The 16,809-nt window shown below is 34.5% G+C and overlaps 2 protein-coding genes across 2 annotated transcripts in view; both read right to left on the minus strand.

Annotated features, from left to right (window-relative positions):
* Nucleotides 1–219: 219 nt before the first annotated feature.
* Nucleotides 220–5,908, minus strand: LOC110803848 (protein PIN-LIKES 1). The gene is made up of 10 exons (XM_056836224.1): nucleotides 5,731–5,908; nucleotides 5,175–5,254; nucleotides 4,943–5,067; nucleotides 4,370–4,491; nucleotides 3,168–3,344; nucleotides 2,981–3,073; nucleotides 2,845–2,891; nucleotides 2,673–2,725; nucleotides 1,989–2,174; nucleotides 220–797 (listed from the first exon to the last, which is right to left on the minus strand). Exons 1-10 carry the CDS (start codon nucleotides 5,863–5,865, stop codon nucleotides 670–672), a joined length of 1,146 nt encoding a protein of 381 aa, XP_056692202.1. The 5' UTR covers nucleotides 5,866–5,908; the 3' UTR covers nucleotides 220–669.
* Nucleotides 5,909–8,155: 2,247 nt separating this feature from the next.
* LOC110803825 (guanine nucleotide exchange factor SPIKE 1) overlaps nucleotides 8,156–16,809 on the minus strand; it is a 30,663-nt gene continuing 22,009 nt past the window's right edge. The window contains exons 21-32 of the mRNA XM_022009354.2: nucleotides 16,244–16,437; nucleotides 15,675–15,805; nucleotides 14,250–14,325; nucleotides 14,000–14,110; nucleotides 13,230–13,412; nucleotides 12,979–13,116; nucleotides 12,612–12,782; nucleotides 12,101–12,448; nucleotides 11,653–11,985; nucleotides 11,379–11,564; nucleotides 9,872–10,846; nucleotides 8,156–8,604 (exon numbers count right to left, since the gene is read on the minus strand). Of these exons, the coding sequence (XP_021865046.1) occupies nucleotides 8,350–8,604; nucleotides 9,872–10,846; nucleotides 11,379–11,564; nucleotides 11,653–11,985; nucleotides 12,101–12,448; nucleotides 12,612–12,782; nucleotides 12,979–13,116; nucleotides 13,230–13,412; nucleotides 14,000–14,110; nucleotides 14,250–14,325; nucleotides 15,675–15,805; nucleotides 16,244–16,437 (3,101 nt within the window). The 3' untranslated portion in view covers nucleotides 8,156–8,349. The remainder of the gene's footprint in view (nucleotides 8,605–9,871; nucleotides 10,847–11,378; nucleotides 11,565–11,652; nucleotides 11,986–12,100; nucleotides 12,449–12,611; nucleotides 12,783–12,978; nucleotides 13,117–13,229; nucleotides 13,413–13,999; nucleotides 14,111–14,249; nucleotides 14,326–15,674; nucleotides 15,806–16,243; nucleotides 16,438–16,809) is intronic.

The following is a 16,809-nucleotide window of genomic DNA, read 5'->3' on the forward strand; positions in this document are numbered from 1 at the left end:
GCAAGCAAAAGAAGAAAGTGATACCCACTCTTTTATATGTTTAATAGTACTGAGATTTGGATTTTTTGATGGAATATGTTAGTCGTAACAAGATAATTTTAATGTTTTTGCACGCATCGGGTGTATATAAGACTAGTGTATCATATGACCACACCATAAATGTGTTTAATAAAAAAAAGAAAAAAAGAATAGGGATTTGTTGTGAATAATCATGATGATTAATAATCATAGTAAATATCGTTTTAATTTTTATATGGATATATCATATGACCACACTGTAAATGGCTATGTAGTCAAACAAAAGTTATACTCGTAGAACGGCGTATACTTATATGAGTTGTACATGTACCGTATTCCGTATATGACTATATACATATGATGGGAACATATATTATATATAGCATTGAACAAAAATAAAGTTGAACCAATTGAGGTTGGCATGAGTGGTTAAGGGCCTCTTGCTCCTTAACCAAGGTCTCGGATTCGAGCCTTGGGAATGGAAAAAATCTCAACTGGGAGGGATACTGCCCATCGAGGTACCCATACAAACTCCCGCGAGAGATTAGTCCACTCGCCAAAGGCGGTGAGAACTCCTCGTAGTAGAACCAGAAAAAAAAAAACAAAAAAAAAAGTTGAGACTGCCACAAAAATAGGAAGGAAGAGTAAGAATTAAGAAGAGACGAGCCACAAAAAGATAGTGGACCAAAGAGTGAGTGAAACCGCTGCTAGACCATACGTCCACAACAATATTACCGAATATTCACTTTGACCACTTCCAAACAGTTGTGTTATTGTACCTGTCAAACACCACAATTCACGTTTAGTAACAAACTAACAAACATATGATGACATAACACATAAATATTAGATATTTCTCCAATTTGGAGCTTTTAGTTTCTCAAGAAATAGAAATACTTTATTAAAATATAGGTCATATTTGGTTAAGAACGTTTAGTTCTTAGCTGGCTTGACTATCTGTTAGCAGTTGGTTGTTTATATTAATAGTTTGACTAGCTGGTTGAGTTAGTTGTTTGTGTAAAAATGTTTGGTAAATTATTTACGTTGTTGGTTGTTAGCTATTTAATATGTAAAATGACCATTAAGGACATTGCCATACTTTGTTATTGGTTACTTTGTTTCTTATTAATAGTAGACAAATATTTTAATATATATTGCGTTAATTATTTTCTCTTTATTTTTTTTAATTAAACATTGAATACATAAAACATATTTATTTTAAAAAATTATTCTTAATATAAAAATTTAAATAACATAAATTCTTTATTCAAATACAAAATATTGCTAAAGATATTACAAGCATAATTATATTGCAATAGCTTTCGGGTGCTTTAAAGTACTAATTTAAAATTTATTACAACAAAAGAGTCTAGTAAATAGGGTGAAATGAAGAAGGAAGCTTGAGTAACGTTTTTAGGAGGGAAATAATATAAGGTACCAAGATTGGTACTGGTTGTAAGTTTAGGCAATAGTATGACTAACTAGTCATTTTACATTCATTTTCTCAAACTTTGTAATGACAAAAGCTCCTATGTTGAGCTTTTTAAAATTAGTTTTTCCACCTTAAAACTCTCTTCCAAATCTCTCATAACCAAACACTTTCAATTAGTTTTTTCTAAAGGTCAAACCTCTAATTCACTCCAAAAAACTCTTTTTCTCTCGAACCTCCTCTAACCAAAAACCCCGGCTCCAAAGTGTTTGGCCTAGTTCTACTTTTGAAACTTAGAAGCTAACTTAGAAGTTTGGCAGACCACTACCTAGTAAAAGTGTAAAACAGGTCTAATTAACGTACACATACATGCACACAACCCACCTTGAAACAATTAATCCATAGTGCATGAGTCACGTGAGTCGTACCCACTTATGACGCATCATTAACATTAAACAGTAGGTAATGATATGGTGATGGTGATAAAGTAGATGAAAGAATGTAAGAAGAATGGAATGTAGTATGTAATAAAATTACTTACTTATGTTCATTGCAGGAGGAACTGCATATTGAAGCAGTAGAACAAATTGAAATAAGGGATTGAATTGTAGAATACCAACACGAATGGCTCCCTTTATTATAACAATGCCGACTAATGGAAGCAACATGTAACGAATCACTGCTATGCCAACCACAATTCTAAACTGAATTTGTGATCCCTTTAAACCTGCAAAAATAATTAAAAAAAATAAAAATATATCCAATTTAATTTCGAAAATGATAAAGATCGCAACATGCGACATTTAAGTTGTGTCACAATGATGACATGACATGCTTATGTGTCATGATTTAAATTGGAAACTAAAATATTAAATTTATATAACCTATTATATATGTTACAAAAAAAATGTAGGAAAATCTTAATATTCTAATTTGTTTCTTATTTTATATCGACTATCTTATTTACATATTTTCATAGTAAAAATATTGCATTGGTAGTAAAAGTATTCTGATAACATATAGCCTACGTGGCGCCTCTATGTACCAATTAAACTCTGACATGTAAGATTGCGACAACATTAATTTAGTTGTCGCAACTTGCGACCTTTATCATCACCCATTTAATTTATCAAACTGTGTGGTTTCGATCTCATGTCATATGTCATATGTCATATGTCATATATATTTATATTTATCGAGCTAGCTAGGTTTAATAAGTACGTACCTAGAAGAAGATTAGCTCCGAGTATTAACGTGATGGTTGGGATGGCTGCACCCCTGTATTAAGCCCAAACATATATATGCAGCCTTTATCATTTTCGTTGTTAAAAATAAGCAAAAACGTACGGAGCATATATACATAAAAAATAAGACTAGGGATTGATGGTTGATCATACCCTAACATATAAGCTGAATCTTCAACGACGTGGAGAGGAGCATCAGTACGTACGTACGCATTATATTGTCTAATTTAGTACGGAGTACGTGCTTATTGTAAAGATAAAGATCGAATAATAATAAGAGATAACGTACCACGCCAATAGTTGATGGTGCCAATAGTGGCTTCAGGTTGATCTTTTTTGAGAATGTAATTACCAATTCTTTAAACTTTGATGACATTGAAATCTGCCAATAATTATATATCCATCATTTATTAGACAAGAAAATATCATGCATAATTAAAAAATAACCCTTTAAAATATAAGGATTAAGGAATAACCTGGTTGTCAGGGTTCATTAGAGAATAATCAACAGAAGTAAGTAGGAATTCTGTATTGTTCACAAATAATGTCTCATCAATAATAACTTGAGAGCATTTGGCTTCTACTTGTACATTCTCCTTTGAAAATATCCGGATGATGTTGTAAGTATATGACCACAAAAACATTGAACTCAGCTGAAATACATCCACATAATATCGCCATAATTAGTTTTCGATTTTTTTTTTTTTTTTTTTACTTCAATTCGTATGAGATTCCAAACTAATTAAATTTCATTATTTTATATATAATGAATGTTAAATCAATTCTACTTATACCCACCACCTCCATTTTAAAACTTACGAGTACACCATACGTACTTATATTCGATCAAGGGTGTCCTTGATTACCTAATAGGCCATTTTCTGTATTTAGTAAGTTGAATTCTTTTTGTCCATATCTAGGGTACAATTGTCTATGAACCACTCATTTATTTTCAAACAAGTATTTTGCAACTTAAGAATAATGAACAAGTACGTTCTTATATATTACTCCCTCTGTCCCTTAATACTCGCACCATTTTGACTTTTTGCACTATTCACAAAATTCACTTTGATCCTACTTTATTTCTAGTATATGAAAACAAATGTTAGTATATAATATATTGTTGGCTTCATCTTAATATATATTTTCAAAGTATTATATTTTTATAAATTTTTACAATATGTAGTTAAAGATATTGATGGTCAAAGTTGTGCATTGGCAAGCGTGTCCAGTCAAAACGGTGCGAGTATTAAGGGACGGAGGGAGTACGTCTGTTTCTAAAAGTTCTTTACGCTTTCCGTTATTTTCGAAAGTTCTTTACGCTTTCCGTTATTCTCAGAACTTCTTTACACTCTACTTTATACCATTTTTTACATATAAAATTTACATTTACACCCTCATTTGACACACCACCACATATAACTTGCAATATTTTATTATGAGAGTCCTACATAAGTTACTCACTTATAATACTTTACTACGAAGTACTCCGTATTATTTTCCATCCACTTATATTGTTGGTCAACTAATAGTCATTCATTTCCTCCACAATTGTTACCTCCACCGGCCATGTCATGCTCACCAAAGTTTCTTGATTAGGGTTTAAATAGTAAGCGTAAAGATAATTTAAAAACGGATGTACTCCGTAGTATATAGGATGGGAGTACGTAATAATTACCGCCATGGAAAGTGAAGCGTAAGCCAAAGCATATGAGTGGCAAGTATCAACATCTCCAAAGGGGCTGCCTTTTTCTATACACATTGCTGGGACGATGATAATGGGTAGTTTCCCCAAGTTACCTATATATATTAAACAAACATTGAAAATTAGGGAAATAATCAAGTACTCCCTCCGTCTCTTTTTGTTTTTTACGTTTTCCTTTTTGGTATTTCAAAATGTTCTTTACATTTCCTTTTATATTATCACATAAATAACTTAGTATTCTATCAAAATTTGTGTCCAACCATTATTTTAACCAATCAAATTCATTGAGTCATTTAATCTCTCACACTTTTCCATTGGAAAAATTAAAATTATCTCATTTCCCAATATCAGAATTTTGATGAAAGTGAAAACATTATAAATAAACGTAATTTATCTCGTTTAAATAAAAAAATTGAGGGATTTCAATCCAAATTTATTATTCGTTAAAACGCGTGAAAAATGCCAAACGTAAAAAACAAAAAGAGACGGAGGGAGTATATATTAATGGAATTAAATTTATATATTAATGGGAGAAATTAAGATTACCTGATGAACATGCTCCTATTATAAGACCCTTGAGATGCCTTGGAGGTTTTGTAACTTTGACAAGTATCCACCCAAGTATTGACCCAATTAGAAACGTAGTGAAGATGTTTATTGGCATAAACCATCTTTAAATTAAAACCAAGACCAAATTGTTAATTTTGCAAACTAATTAAACAATCCAATTGAATTAGGCCAACGTACAACAAATTATAATTAAGATCGAATTACTCACAATGTAAGAAATGTTTCAAAGGTAAGTGCCTTAGCCAAGTTGCTAGCAACAAGCGCTGGACTGAATACGTAAAACACAACCTAAACACAAACACCAAAAACAATTATAGGTAATTAAATTCATGCAAATTAAAGACAACATGACGTGTTCTTATTCGTTAGACCAAATATTTGAACAAAAAGTGCGCATTGCTATTTGCTACTCCCTCCGTCCCATAATTATAGTCCCGTTAGACAAAAAACACGGGTTTTAAGAAAAATGGAATATAATACATGAAAAAGTGAAATAAAGTACAAATGATAATTGAGTTGTATGGAAAAGTGAAATAAAATACATGTGAAAGAGAATATAGTATATAGGAAAATGGAATATAGTACATGGGTGGAGTTTTCAATACATTTTTAATTAATATAGTACATGAGAAAGTGGGAACCTTAATAGCTAAAATTAGAAAGTGGGAACCTTAATAGCTAAAATTAGAAGACGCCCAATTTAGAAAATATGACTATAATTTCGAGACAGAGGGAATATTTTCTAATGAAAAATATATACTCACTTTGTTTAAATGGTGGCGAGCATTCTCACCCAAGATATCAACACTGTCTAAAGCAAGAAAGGTACCAGTGGCAGCGAGCAAAAGTACCTTCACTATTGGCATTGAAGCCATTATAAATAGATTTATTGCACTCATTTTTATTTCTGCTACTTTTCGAAACTTAATTTACTTGCTCAAATTTAATTACTAACTTGCCTAGACATTGTACTACGTACTTAGGTATATATATATATATATATAGAGAGAGAAAAAAACAATATTTGAGATTTCTTTTTTTAATATCTTTTGTTGTGTTCCTTATATTTGTACAATTGACATATAAGTAATTGACAAAAGAAACAACTAGGGATACTCGATCAATTACTTTTTTGACGATGTGCTGATATAGATACATACATACTTTCTCTGTTCTTATTTAAATGACACAATTGGATTATGAACACTATTTGTACAAGCTCTTTTGACTTCATTTTGTGATTTATACTTAAGAAAAAATATAGTCTTGTGGGGTCTTATTAGATTCGTATCAATAAATATTATTTTAATATCAAATTTTTATAAAATTTTTTATCCATAACTAAAGATATTAGTATTTGAAATCGTGCGTTGGCAAACGTGCCTAAATAATTGTGTCATTTAAAAAAGAACGGAGGAAGTATATATTTAGTTGTACCATACACACGGTACAACTGGTTGTACCTAAAAAATGTCCAAATGTATTATGTGTATACTAAGGTGTCGATCTTTGGTCTATCATTAGTAGGAAAGAGGATTTCTCCAATTACTTCCTCGGGAAACTCATCGTCGCAGCATCACCCTCTCCAATCGCAATGGTTGGAAGACATGTGCACGATAGCTTGATATATGCGTACAATAAACCATGCTCAATGTGCAACAAAAGAACATAGCTACTACGTAATGTAACAAAAAAATATCCTACATAATGTAACAAAAACATGATGTCTGCCGCTATGTTATATTTTCTTCATGTATTTTATTTTTTTACGTATACTTTATTTGGGCGCTATAATCATCATGTACTTGTGTGCGTAATTATCAAGCAAGAGTTGACCTAGTGGTAAAAGTTTTGCATCATAACTTTAAGGTTATGGGATCAAAACCAATGAACGTGAAGATCAATAGGGTCTTTCATCTTACCTTTAAAAAAAATATGTGTGCGGAACTTACGCCCAAATTGGGTATCATCAAGCTGGTCATATACTGCTATAAATAATCCATTGTATGCTTTCTAATTAAGAAACATCTGTCGTCGTTACCATAGTTTAGAAAGAATATCTTATAAGAATACAAAAGTATCCTGTAACGAGTACGTTTGATATATACGAAGTACGTTACCACGCATTTACAACCGGGGTATAGCACTAAGCTACAAATTGTGAACGCATAAATACAAGAGGTGTTCAGTCATCTACTTTTCCCATTGGATTATTACGATCGACATCATTTATTTACATTCTTTTAATGATAAGTTCAGATAAGATAAGATAAGTTTAAGAAAAATAAGTAATATTATTATACAAATTATCCAACTACTATTTTTAGCTAAAGTAAATTTTAAAAGTTCTACTACTACATAAGTTTTAGATAAGATAAGTATAGGCTTTGTTCCGTTCTACTTTGACTTATTTCAGACAAAATAAGTTCAATTAAGTACAATAAAATATAAAAAATTCAGACACTTTCACACACAAATTAAATTTTTTCAAATAAAATAAGTTCAGATAATATAAGTTCAGACAAAATAAGTTCAATAGAACGGAGCCCTAAATTTTACGGAGTAATAAATATAAACCAAGTAAAAATCATGTAAATAAAACGACCTGTAAACTTAAGAACGTTATATATCTGTAAGAGACATATCAAAGAGGAACAAATTAAATTAGTTAAGATTGTTATAGGTAGCAGCATGTAGACAACAAGTATATATGTCGCCTAATAGGAAAATCTTTTATGCGAAACTGCACAGCAATTTCGTTGGCTAATAGGGCTAAATGAAACTTATTGACAAAATGGTAAATCAAAGATACGTTTAAGTCTTGACTTCTTTAACCTTTCGTCATTTTCAGTCCACAAGCAACACATATTCACATACGTAAGTCCCACATTATTTAAAAAAAGGAAGAAGCCTTGAATAAAAATATCCACCCATATCTATTAGTATGAGAACTTTTAGGGGTGGCTAACCCTAAAGCGGACACTATCATGCTAATGGGTAACGTCTGAGTTAAGGCGAGCTTGCCAGCCCAACACAACCCAAGAGGCAAGAGAACAAACTTGTAACAACTAACAAGAAATATACTTAAAATCCAACTTCATTTAAACCGTATCTAGAACAAGAAAAATCTCTAGAAATTTCAATATACCATCAAAAACAAGTATAATATGGTAGAGAAAACAAGATTCATGACACCGGAAAAAGCTTTTGACTATTGACGTTAGTGTTGGGGAAACTATTGCACTGTACTGGTGCTATCGAGAGAGAATTATTTTACAGATGATGTTAAACAAATTGGAAAATGAAAACATCTACATATGGCAAGAAACAAAAAGGAGGATTACATATTCATATATGAACACAACAAACGATGAACAAGACTGTTAGAGCTCTGATAGAATGGCGGGAATGTAGTGAGATAACTCAGCTGTAAGAGATTGAAATCCATTTACAAGCTGTGTGTGGAATTCCTGGTCTTCCTCTCCAATCAACCTGAAGTGTACTCTAATTGCCCTCTTACAAACAGCCATAAATTCAAGGAGTGCGGCAATGAGTTGCTGTAGCTCCTGTGAACGAAGCCTAGTTGCAGGTTCACCTGAGAGAAAAGCAGTACACACACTCAACACTCCACTGTTCACCTGCAACAAATAATTTCCATTATTAGGATTCATCAGAGTACCATACACATTACAAATATTCATACATCTGGGTCAGTGAAAACTGAAAAGTGCTGTTAGGTTCTTTCACTTCCTTCTGTTTTACATTCATTCTCTATATTTCCTTCTTTTCTTTAGTGTATGTGGATGGAAGGTTTAACACCTCAACTATCATTAATAGGTGAAACCTTCCACTCATTTCATCCCAAGTTCTATGTATAGAATTGGAACCCACATATATAGGCATAGAACCCCCATTCTGATACGGATCAGGACACTCCCTCTGATGCTATTCATTTTATATATTCATGATTTTATTTAAACATATGTTGTTTAGTTTAATTGTGTTGGTCCTAATGGGTTCCACTCATTTCATCCCAAGTTCTATGTATAGAATTGGAACCCACATATATAGGCATAGAACCCCCATTCTGATACGGATCAGGACACTCCCTCTGATGCTATTCATTTTATATATTCATGATTTTATTTAAACATATGTTGTTTAGTTTAATTGTGTTGGTCCTAATGGGTTCCAAATTGTGGGGTTAACTATTGGGCTGATTTAGTTTATTCATTAATTCTCAAGGGTAGTTACAGTATGGAGCAAGGGGACTTTACGTATGATTATGAATATAGACTGAGGGTTGTACTTACAGGGGAGACATGAATGATAAAAAAAAACACTGTATTAAGCTTGTGTGCTAAATCCAACTAGAGTTTCCGATTCATGAGTAAATTCAGAGTTTTGAGTTTTGGTTCTCATTAATTTGAGACTCGAAGTTTCACCTATCCATCTAATTTAACTCTAGATTGGGTCCCTCTCATTTCTAGTTATAGAGTTCTTCCTGAATCCGAACTCTAATCCATATCCAATATCATTAATGCCTTTATTCCCTCCATAGAACAAGAACTACGTTAGGTCTTCAAAGACTATAAAAGACTGTACAAGTGGAGAAATCACGAATATGCAGCATGAAGAATCTCAATAATACAAACTCCATTTCAAATGTTGGAGGCAACCACGTGCCAGTATTCAACCTTGCCATACTGTCATTGAACGAAAATGAAACATTTACGAATTAGCGTATTTATTTCGTTGACGCATTAAAGCATTATAACGAACTGAAACACTTTAAATCACATACCTGTCGCAACTAGATCAAGGGCATAATTGTAAAGCATCACACACAACTACACAAGTGATCATATGAATTTTAAAAAAGGGCAAAGAAATCATGCTACTCACTTGAACGGCCACACTGCCTTGCAGTATTCTTTGTAGGCTCTGTAGACGTGGCAACTGGTCCCCTTCAGAGCTTCGAGGTTCTTCAAGCTCATTTCGAAGTGCAGCTGTCCGTGTTTCAATCATTCCAATCGCATTTTCGACAGGTGAGAACTCCATAGATTCAGATTTTATAACCAAAAGCCTGTTAACAAGAGCAGGAAATGAGCCTTCGGTTTGAAGAACAGTTCGCCGTTTCCACTGGTCCTCTAATCCACCTTGTGTCTTCCCGTTTTTAGTAAAGGGTGTATCAAACAAAAACCGATCAAAAACACGAGCACGCACGCTTCCAGTGGAAAGGGAGAATATCCTCTCCCTCCTACTTCCTAGGTCTTCATCTTCCATAACAGGATCAACAGCAGTAATCTGCAAGTAACAGACACCGGGCTGCAATTCATCCGCCTTTACTTGTCTAGAATCTTGAATAATATGAAGCCTGTGATTACCATCCATCCTGGCTTCATATGTATGGCTAAGCTTTTCCATGATGTCACCAAGCCTTACATCACGGGGCTCTCTATATACATACTCTTTTTTATCCAGCTTTCCAAATTTCTCACCATAAAAGCCTACCCTATAATATGTAGCATCAGCAAAGGGAATTGGGCTTGCTTCTTGTTCAAGGATAGATTCATAAATACTAGTCAGCATTGTGTGGCATTTGGCAAGCTGTCCATATGCCCTTCTGCTTTTATATACTGGAATCACCAATTCTAGAATGCTAGCACAGAAGTGATATAGCTCTGCTTGAGAAAACAGCTTGTTTGCAAGCTGCAGGTATTTCACAGCAGAATCAACAGTAAGCTTTGAAGCACCATATCCCTCCACCTCAGCAGCAGCTGTCTCAGAACTGATCTCAATGTTGACCATAGGACATATTTTACGCAGAGCAGCAACATGCTCTTTGCTCCATACACCATCATTTCTACTAACTAGGGCCTGCAAAAAATGTGTCATTCACTTATGCAAACAATGTAAACCCATATCAATGTTTCACAACACATTAAAAAGGCCACAGTTTGGTTTCTTCTTGGAGCACATTGCTTTTACAAATAAAACCCAGCCACTTAGTTGCATAAAGGACCTAAACTCATCAAAGTGTCTGACAGGCTTCACATTTGCAAAAAGTATAGTGTCCAATGGAGGGCCATAAATGTAGTGTGCAACCTATATTAAACTTGCAACAACCTACAACATGCATAGATTGGATTTATAAAGGACTTGAAATAATAAGCAAATGTGATACATCATACATATTGCACATAAAAGATACTTAAACAAGCATGGTTCCATTAACAAGTAGAAAAAGATAAATATGCATACAAGAGCACTCAAGTTGCCAGATCATTCAAGGATATGAATAGGAGGAAGTTCACAATTTAACACTACAAACGTGTTCGTAAACGAAGAAATGAAGAATGCACTTTAGTATACATTTGAATTAGGCTTTCAAATCAATTCAGATGAATACCTGCATAACAACACCTGCAACAGCAACTGCACACTCTGCTGCTTCAGCCCAGGATTGCATTTCCTGATGTGCATCACATAGATGCAGTAGCCACATTATGTGAAGATCTGGAACTGGAGCGAATGCTACTGCAAGTTTGTAAAAGCTTTCTGCAGCAGCATATCTATCAATATTCATTACAGGGCCCTGGCAAGGAAACGGCAAAAAGTACAACAATTTCAGGTGTCAAATTGTTTCCTCAGTAAAAGCAGCTGTAACAGAGGGTAAATCTTACCAGAAGTGCGTGTTCCAGGCTTGCATCGAGAGCCAGAGTTAGATTGTCAGAGAGATGTTTAACTTCTGACCAGGACCACCTGTTCTCAGTAGACCTTTCTGGAATAGCTGTCAATGCAGACTCGGGAAGACCACAATCCCTCAGCAAACTAGGGCTTTTCACTTCATCTGCCATTTCCTCCAAGGATTGACGGAGTCTCTGTTCTTCACCACTCTCTTCAAGACTTCCATCAGGCTTCATCAGAGTAGTTTGTACATCCGACATTAACTCTGACAATGTAATGGTTAACATGACTCTAAGCCTCGTAGTCTGCATGAAGTGACAGAAAGAGCTCTGCGAAAAGGAAAATATTACTTGTTAGTTGTTACTGCAGAGTAAACAATTTTAGTATAAAGAGAACAGAGATAGAAGCAGCAAGGGATCATATGTAATGGGGATTGAATCATACCCTTACGAGAATCTGAAGCCCCACTACTGCCCTTTTTCGGATGTTTTCATTTCTATAGACAGCAAGACGAAGAAGATGGAATGCAATTTGTTTAAGAAAACGGTCATTTTCACGTGACATTAGTGTTGATCCATGGGAGCTCAATATACTGTTAAACACCAGCAGAAGAGCTTTCCAGAAATCAAGTGGCTGATTCCTTGAGAAGAAACTTGTGAATATGGAAGTGATGCAATCAAGTTTCCCGTAATCTGTTGCAATTCCATGTGCTGCAGCGGTTTTAGAGAACTTCTCAATAATTTCAAGAACTTGAAGACTAACAGAAGCACACAAATTCTCCTCCCAAAGTTCCTGAAGAGAAACAACAATATTACCCATACAAAACCATTACCAGACAAGAGAGAACAAATTGCAGGCCAGATCTCCAGGTAAATATCTGATTGCTGAATTTGGTAAGCTTTATCAAATATGAAATGTTGTCATGAAAAAACTGTATCAATGTCAGAGCACACACCAGCTTCTGTCTCAGCATTGGATGCAATGATTCCCTCAGTGCTTGGGCAGAAGTTCCTATCCTGGAGGACTGTGCTTGAGCAAGAGCTTCTCTCAAGGAATAGGGTTGGCTTGGAGAACTTAATTGAGAGTTTACTCTCTGCCACAAATAATTCTCTGGCGTTCTATGAGGCTGCAGTGTTTTCACCAATACCCAAAAGGAGAAAAAAAAAAGGAAAGGAAAGAGAGATCATAAAGTTGTTTAAGAAACATTAGAATATTAAACTAAAAAGTCTTTGCTGGGTCCAAGTTTAAAATAGCCTCACAGTAACAAGAGAAAAGCTTTAACATCTTCAGATTTACAACATTCAAAAAGTTTTAAGCCTTACCTCTTGTCGTGATGCCTCAGAGAGATAGTTGTTGATGGCTGGAGACAGCCTGTCTGAGTACTTAGGGGACGCAGTTCCATCCGCCACGATACTTCGAGAACTATTTCCAATGATCATACCATCTGCTGGTTTTTTATGCTGCAAAAATAATCATGAGGATAAAAAGTAAAAGCAACTTCGAGCGATATAAAAAGTACACCACACAATAGATGTTACAATGACAATGTAAGTCTTAAAGAGTTGAAGGAAACCTCAAAAAGGATTAAGCTTTCCTCTATAACTTTGAAAAATAATCTGGTTCTTGCAATGCTCTGCTGCCAGGCTTTTACCAGAGATGCATCATCCAGATTCCGTACAATTTGTAAAACAACAATCAATATTTCACGCTTTTCAGCAGCACCGAGATTGTAAAATACAGGCATTTCATCAAGTATCTGCACAAATTATCTGATAATTAGCATTGCTGGATATCAAGTAAAAAAAAAACAAGCACTACACATCTTAAACTTTGGTATAAATTCCAGGCAATTCACAAAGAAAATTATGTGTATCAAATATATAACTTTTTACAAGAAGAGTAACAGACTGATGTATCATTTTTCATGTCAAAAATAAAACAGAGTCCGCCAATTTGCTCCAAGGCTTTTAGGGAATCCAATCAAGTTATCACAAAATGTTTCTAGACGGCTATGTTGGCCTCCTTTTATTTTCACTTATTTCAGGGAAAAAATATATAAATTTCGTAATTTTAGTGGGGATAAGGACTGTCCAAGGTCAGTTCACTACAAAAATAAATCATAAGTTAAGTTCAAGACCTATAAGTTCAGATTCAGGGCTATTAAGTGCAGTTAACTGCGGGTGAATAAAGAAAATTAAGACATTTCACACACTTGAGGGACCATCCAAGTCAATGCTGACAAAAAAGACAAGGAAACGGAAGTTTTTCCTCAATGTTAATACTAAACAGTTGTGCATGCAACTCAGAGTTGTGTCAAAACTCAAAAGAACTAAAGTTGCGTACCTGGCTGATCAGCGGAAAGTAGAGTTGTGCTATATATAGTTTATCTTCGGGCTTCTGGTAGCGAGAATCAAATTCATGTTTGCACATGAGAACCACTAAGATTCTAGCTCCCTACAGTTAAAATTATGAGTAACATGATTTACTTGAAATAAGTACAGTCTAACCAGAACAAGTTAAGAGTAAGCGAGTTGTTCAACGCAAAGTAAGCTGAAAAGAGGCAACGACAACAGAACACTATAGGTGAACTTACTTTAGCCTTCAGTGACAGATCATCGTGATCTAAGGTGAGGAAAAGCTCCTGTATCAGCACAGATGCAAGATAGTTCCTGCATATAAATCAAGTGACCAAACCCAGATCAAATTACCACCGAAACTATTACTACAAATACAACTTCAACAATGAATAGACACGAAGTTCAATCAGTCACCAATTGTAGTTAAAATCAATAAACAAATTTATAGGCTGAGGCAGCAGACATTTTATCTTGCTTTATATTCCATTTTTTGCATCCTTGAAATTGCAGCAGACTAAGGAGATGTTCTTGGACTCCAAATTGCCTAAACCGAGACCCCCCCTTTTCCTAAGGCTCACAAAGGCCAAAATAATTCTCCATTTCAACTCTTTGGACGTAAAGATCTTAAATCATAGATTTCTACTCATCTACTGTAAGACAAGTGCTTCCATTCACATGTTAAAAAATGTTAGAACTACTTTGCTCAAGTAGTGGACTACACACGTGATTTTTTATTTGAGGGAATGGAAAAAATTTATTCGTGTCTGAATTTTAGTTTATGGAAATCAGCACATGGTAACAATTTCGAAAGAAATGATTCTAAACAGTTCAATAAATGAAAACAGAGTAAGAAATGAATATAAATATTTTAGGGAAGGGGAAAAGAAAAAGTTAATGATCGTTTATGTTGCAAGGCAACACGATCAATAAATTTGAACTACTCTCTTTTCGTTCAAAGGTCAGTCAGCCCCTACAGCGACTTTTTCTTTGTCTTCTTATCTTCCATGTTTGATACTGATATGAATAATAAAAAACTACAGGATATTATGGTTTGAAATGCTAAAGAAAAAATATTATATATATATATATATATATATATATATATATATATATAATGAAAAAAATTCGGAGAAAAACAAAAATTCTAGATTTTGAAGATCTTTTGTCTCATGGTAACCTGCTCCAGTCCCCTTACGAAACTTTCGTTACTGGGTTAGCCATACACTTTACATGATTCTAGCGATTCACATGGCATCATCAAATGATACAAGTCTTGGATAAGAATCTACAACGCACTAGAACGCCCTTGTTGACGATCCTTTACTCCGACAACATCTAGGGTTCCTCGAACAATGTGATATCTCACACCGGGTAAATCCTTAACCCTTCCCCCTCTTACTAAGACTACAGAATGTTCTTGTAAATTATGGCCAATACCAGGTCATGAACTGTACATCCATGTGCAGAAAGTTTCTAAAAATATGATATCTTGTAGAATAAAGGAATTACAAAATTGAAAACTTTCAGAAATAATTAGATGAATAAATAGAACATTGACTATCATGTCCAACAAATAAGCTTTGAGAAGGTGAAGCTTGAAGACTGGAGTAATGACGAATAATAGGAAACCAGAATTGTGCAAGGGAGGTGATCATGATTACCTATCTGACGGGTCCCGTCCTGGCATTTCGACAAAAAGATCATGATCGCATATGATCTGTAAATAGGTAAGCTTACAGTCATGAAGAACAGATTGACACAACCCTGAAAACTTATCAAGATACAAGGATGCCTGTAAAAAGAAGGACAACAAGTCAGATAAGTAGTAACAGCAATCCACCTTCCAAAATTGAGATCATGCCACAACTTGACCATGGCACAAGTCATCAGAACTCCATGACATGTGAAATAATATTTACAAGTCCGTGTATGTGTGGTTGTGTGTGTGTGTTTTGTACAACTGTGTGCTTGCACTAACACCTGTGTCATTGGCCTCACATACATTTTATGCCCCCGTGGGCCGTGGCTCTTGCAAGATCGCCGTGAAAGGAAATTCTACATGATTGGTAATTTAGTATTTTCTTTCTTACACTTTGGGGGGAACTACTGCACTTCTTCGTTCTGAAATGTTTTTCCTCTATTGATGACAACTTTTATTCCTTTTATTAATCATATTCTATTCAAGAGCATGGAACAAGGCTAAGTAAAATACATGAGGAAAGAAGCATACCAACTCGAAAACTTGCCGAGGCTCAATAATAGACAATAGGTCATAGCAAAAGAAGGCCAAGCAACTATTCAAACGCTTTGCTAAGCTCAACCCTTTTTTGCATCGCTCATGTACTTCAGTGATTAGACAATCATAGAGCTGCATAATGCACCTGAAAACACCTTCTTTCAATTGCATTGGTGGAACATCTTCACCTGTACCATCAAACAAAATGCTTACCTTAGTTTATTGGTACGACTTTCTGATCCAGCACACATATAGGATTTTACACGGGAAAAGCATGTTTAAAATTAAAAATAATTCAAGAAATTTCTGAACAATCCTAACTTATAGTTCTCCTGTACTTATTATATGACTCATTTTGTTCAAAGATCATAAATTAGATGAACCATAGTGACTAATGAGTTTGTGATAGAATTACCTAGGTGAATTAATGAATTCCACAATACATTAATACTGCTTTTCGGCCCACTTCTACTACCAGAGCTTCCTTAATCTACGTTTTTGTTTCAAACTACCCATTGAGGAAGCAAGACAGGAAACCAACCATATTAGTCAACCAAATT

The sequence above is a fragment of the Spinacia oleracea genome, chromosome 2, assembly GCF_020520425.1.
Source record: "Spinacia oleracea cultivar Varoflay chromosome 2, BTI_SOV_V1, whole genome shotgun sequence".
Classification (NCBI taxonomy): Eukaryota; Viridiplantae; Streptophyta; class Magnoliopsida; order Caryophyllales; family Amaranthaceae; genus Spinacia; species Spinacia oleracea.

Coding starts and splice junctions, on each gene's coding strand:
- LOC110803848 (XM_056836224.1), bottom strand. CDS start 5,865: ATGAGTGCAATAAATCTATTTATAATGGCTTCAATGCCAATAGTGAAG. Junction 5,255..5,730: donor CTCGCCACCATTTAAACAAA/GTGAGTATATAT, acceptor GTTTGTGTTTAG/GTTGTGTTTTACGTATTCAG. Junction 3,345..4,369: donor ACGCTTCACTTTCCATGGCG/GTAATTATTACG, acceptor GATGTATTTCAG/CTGAGTTCAATGTTTTTGTG.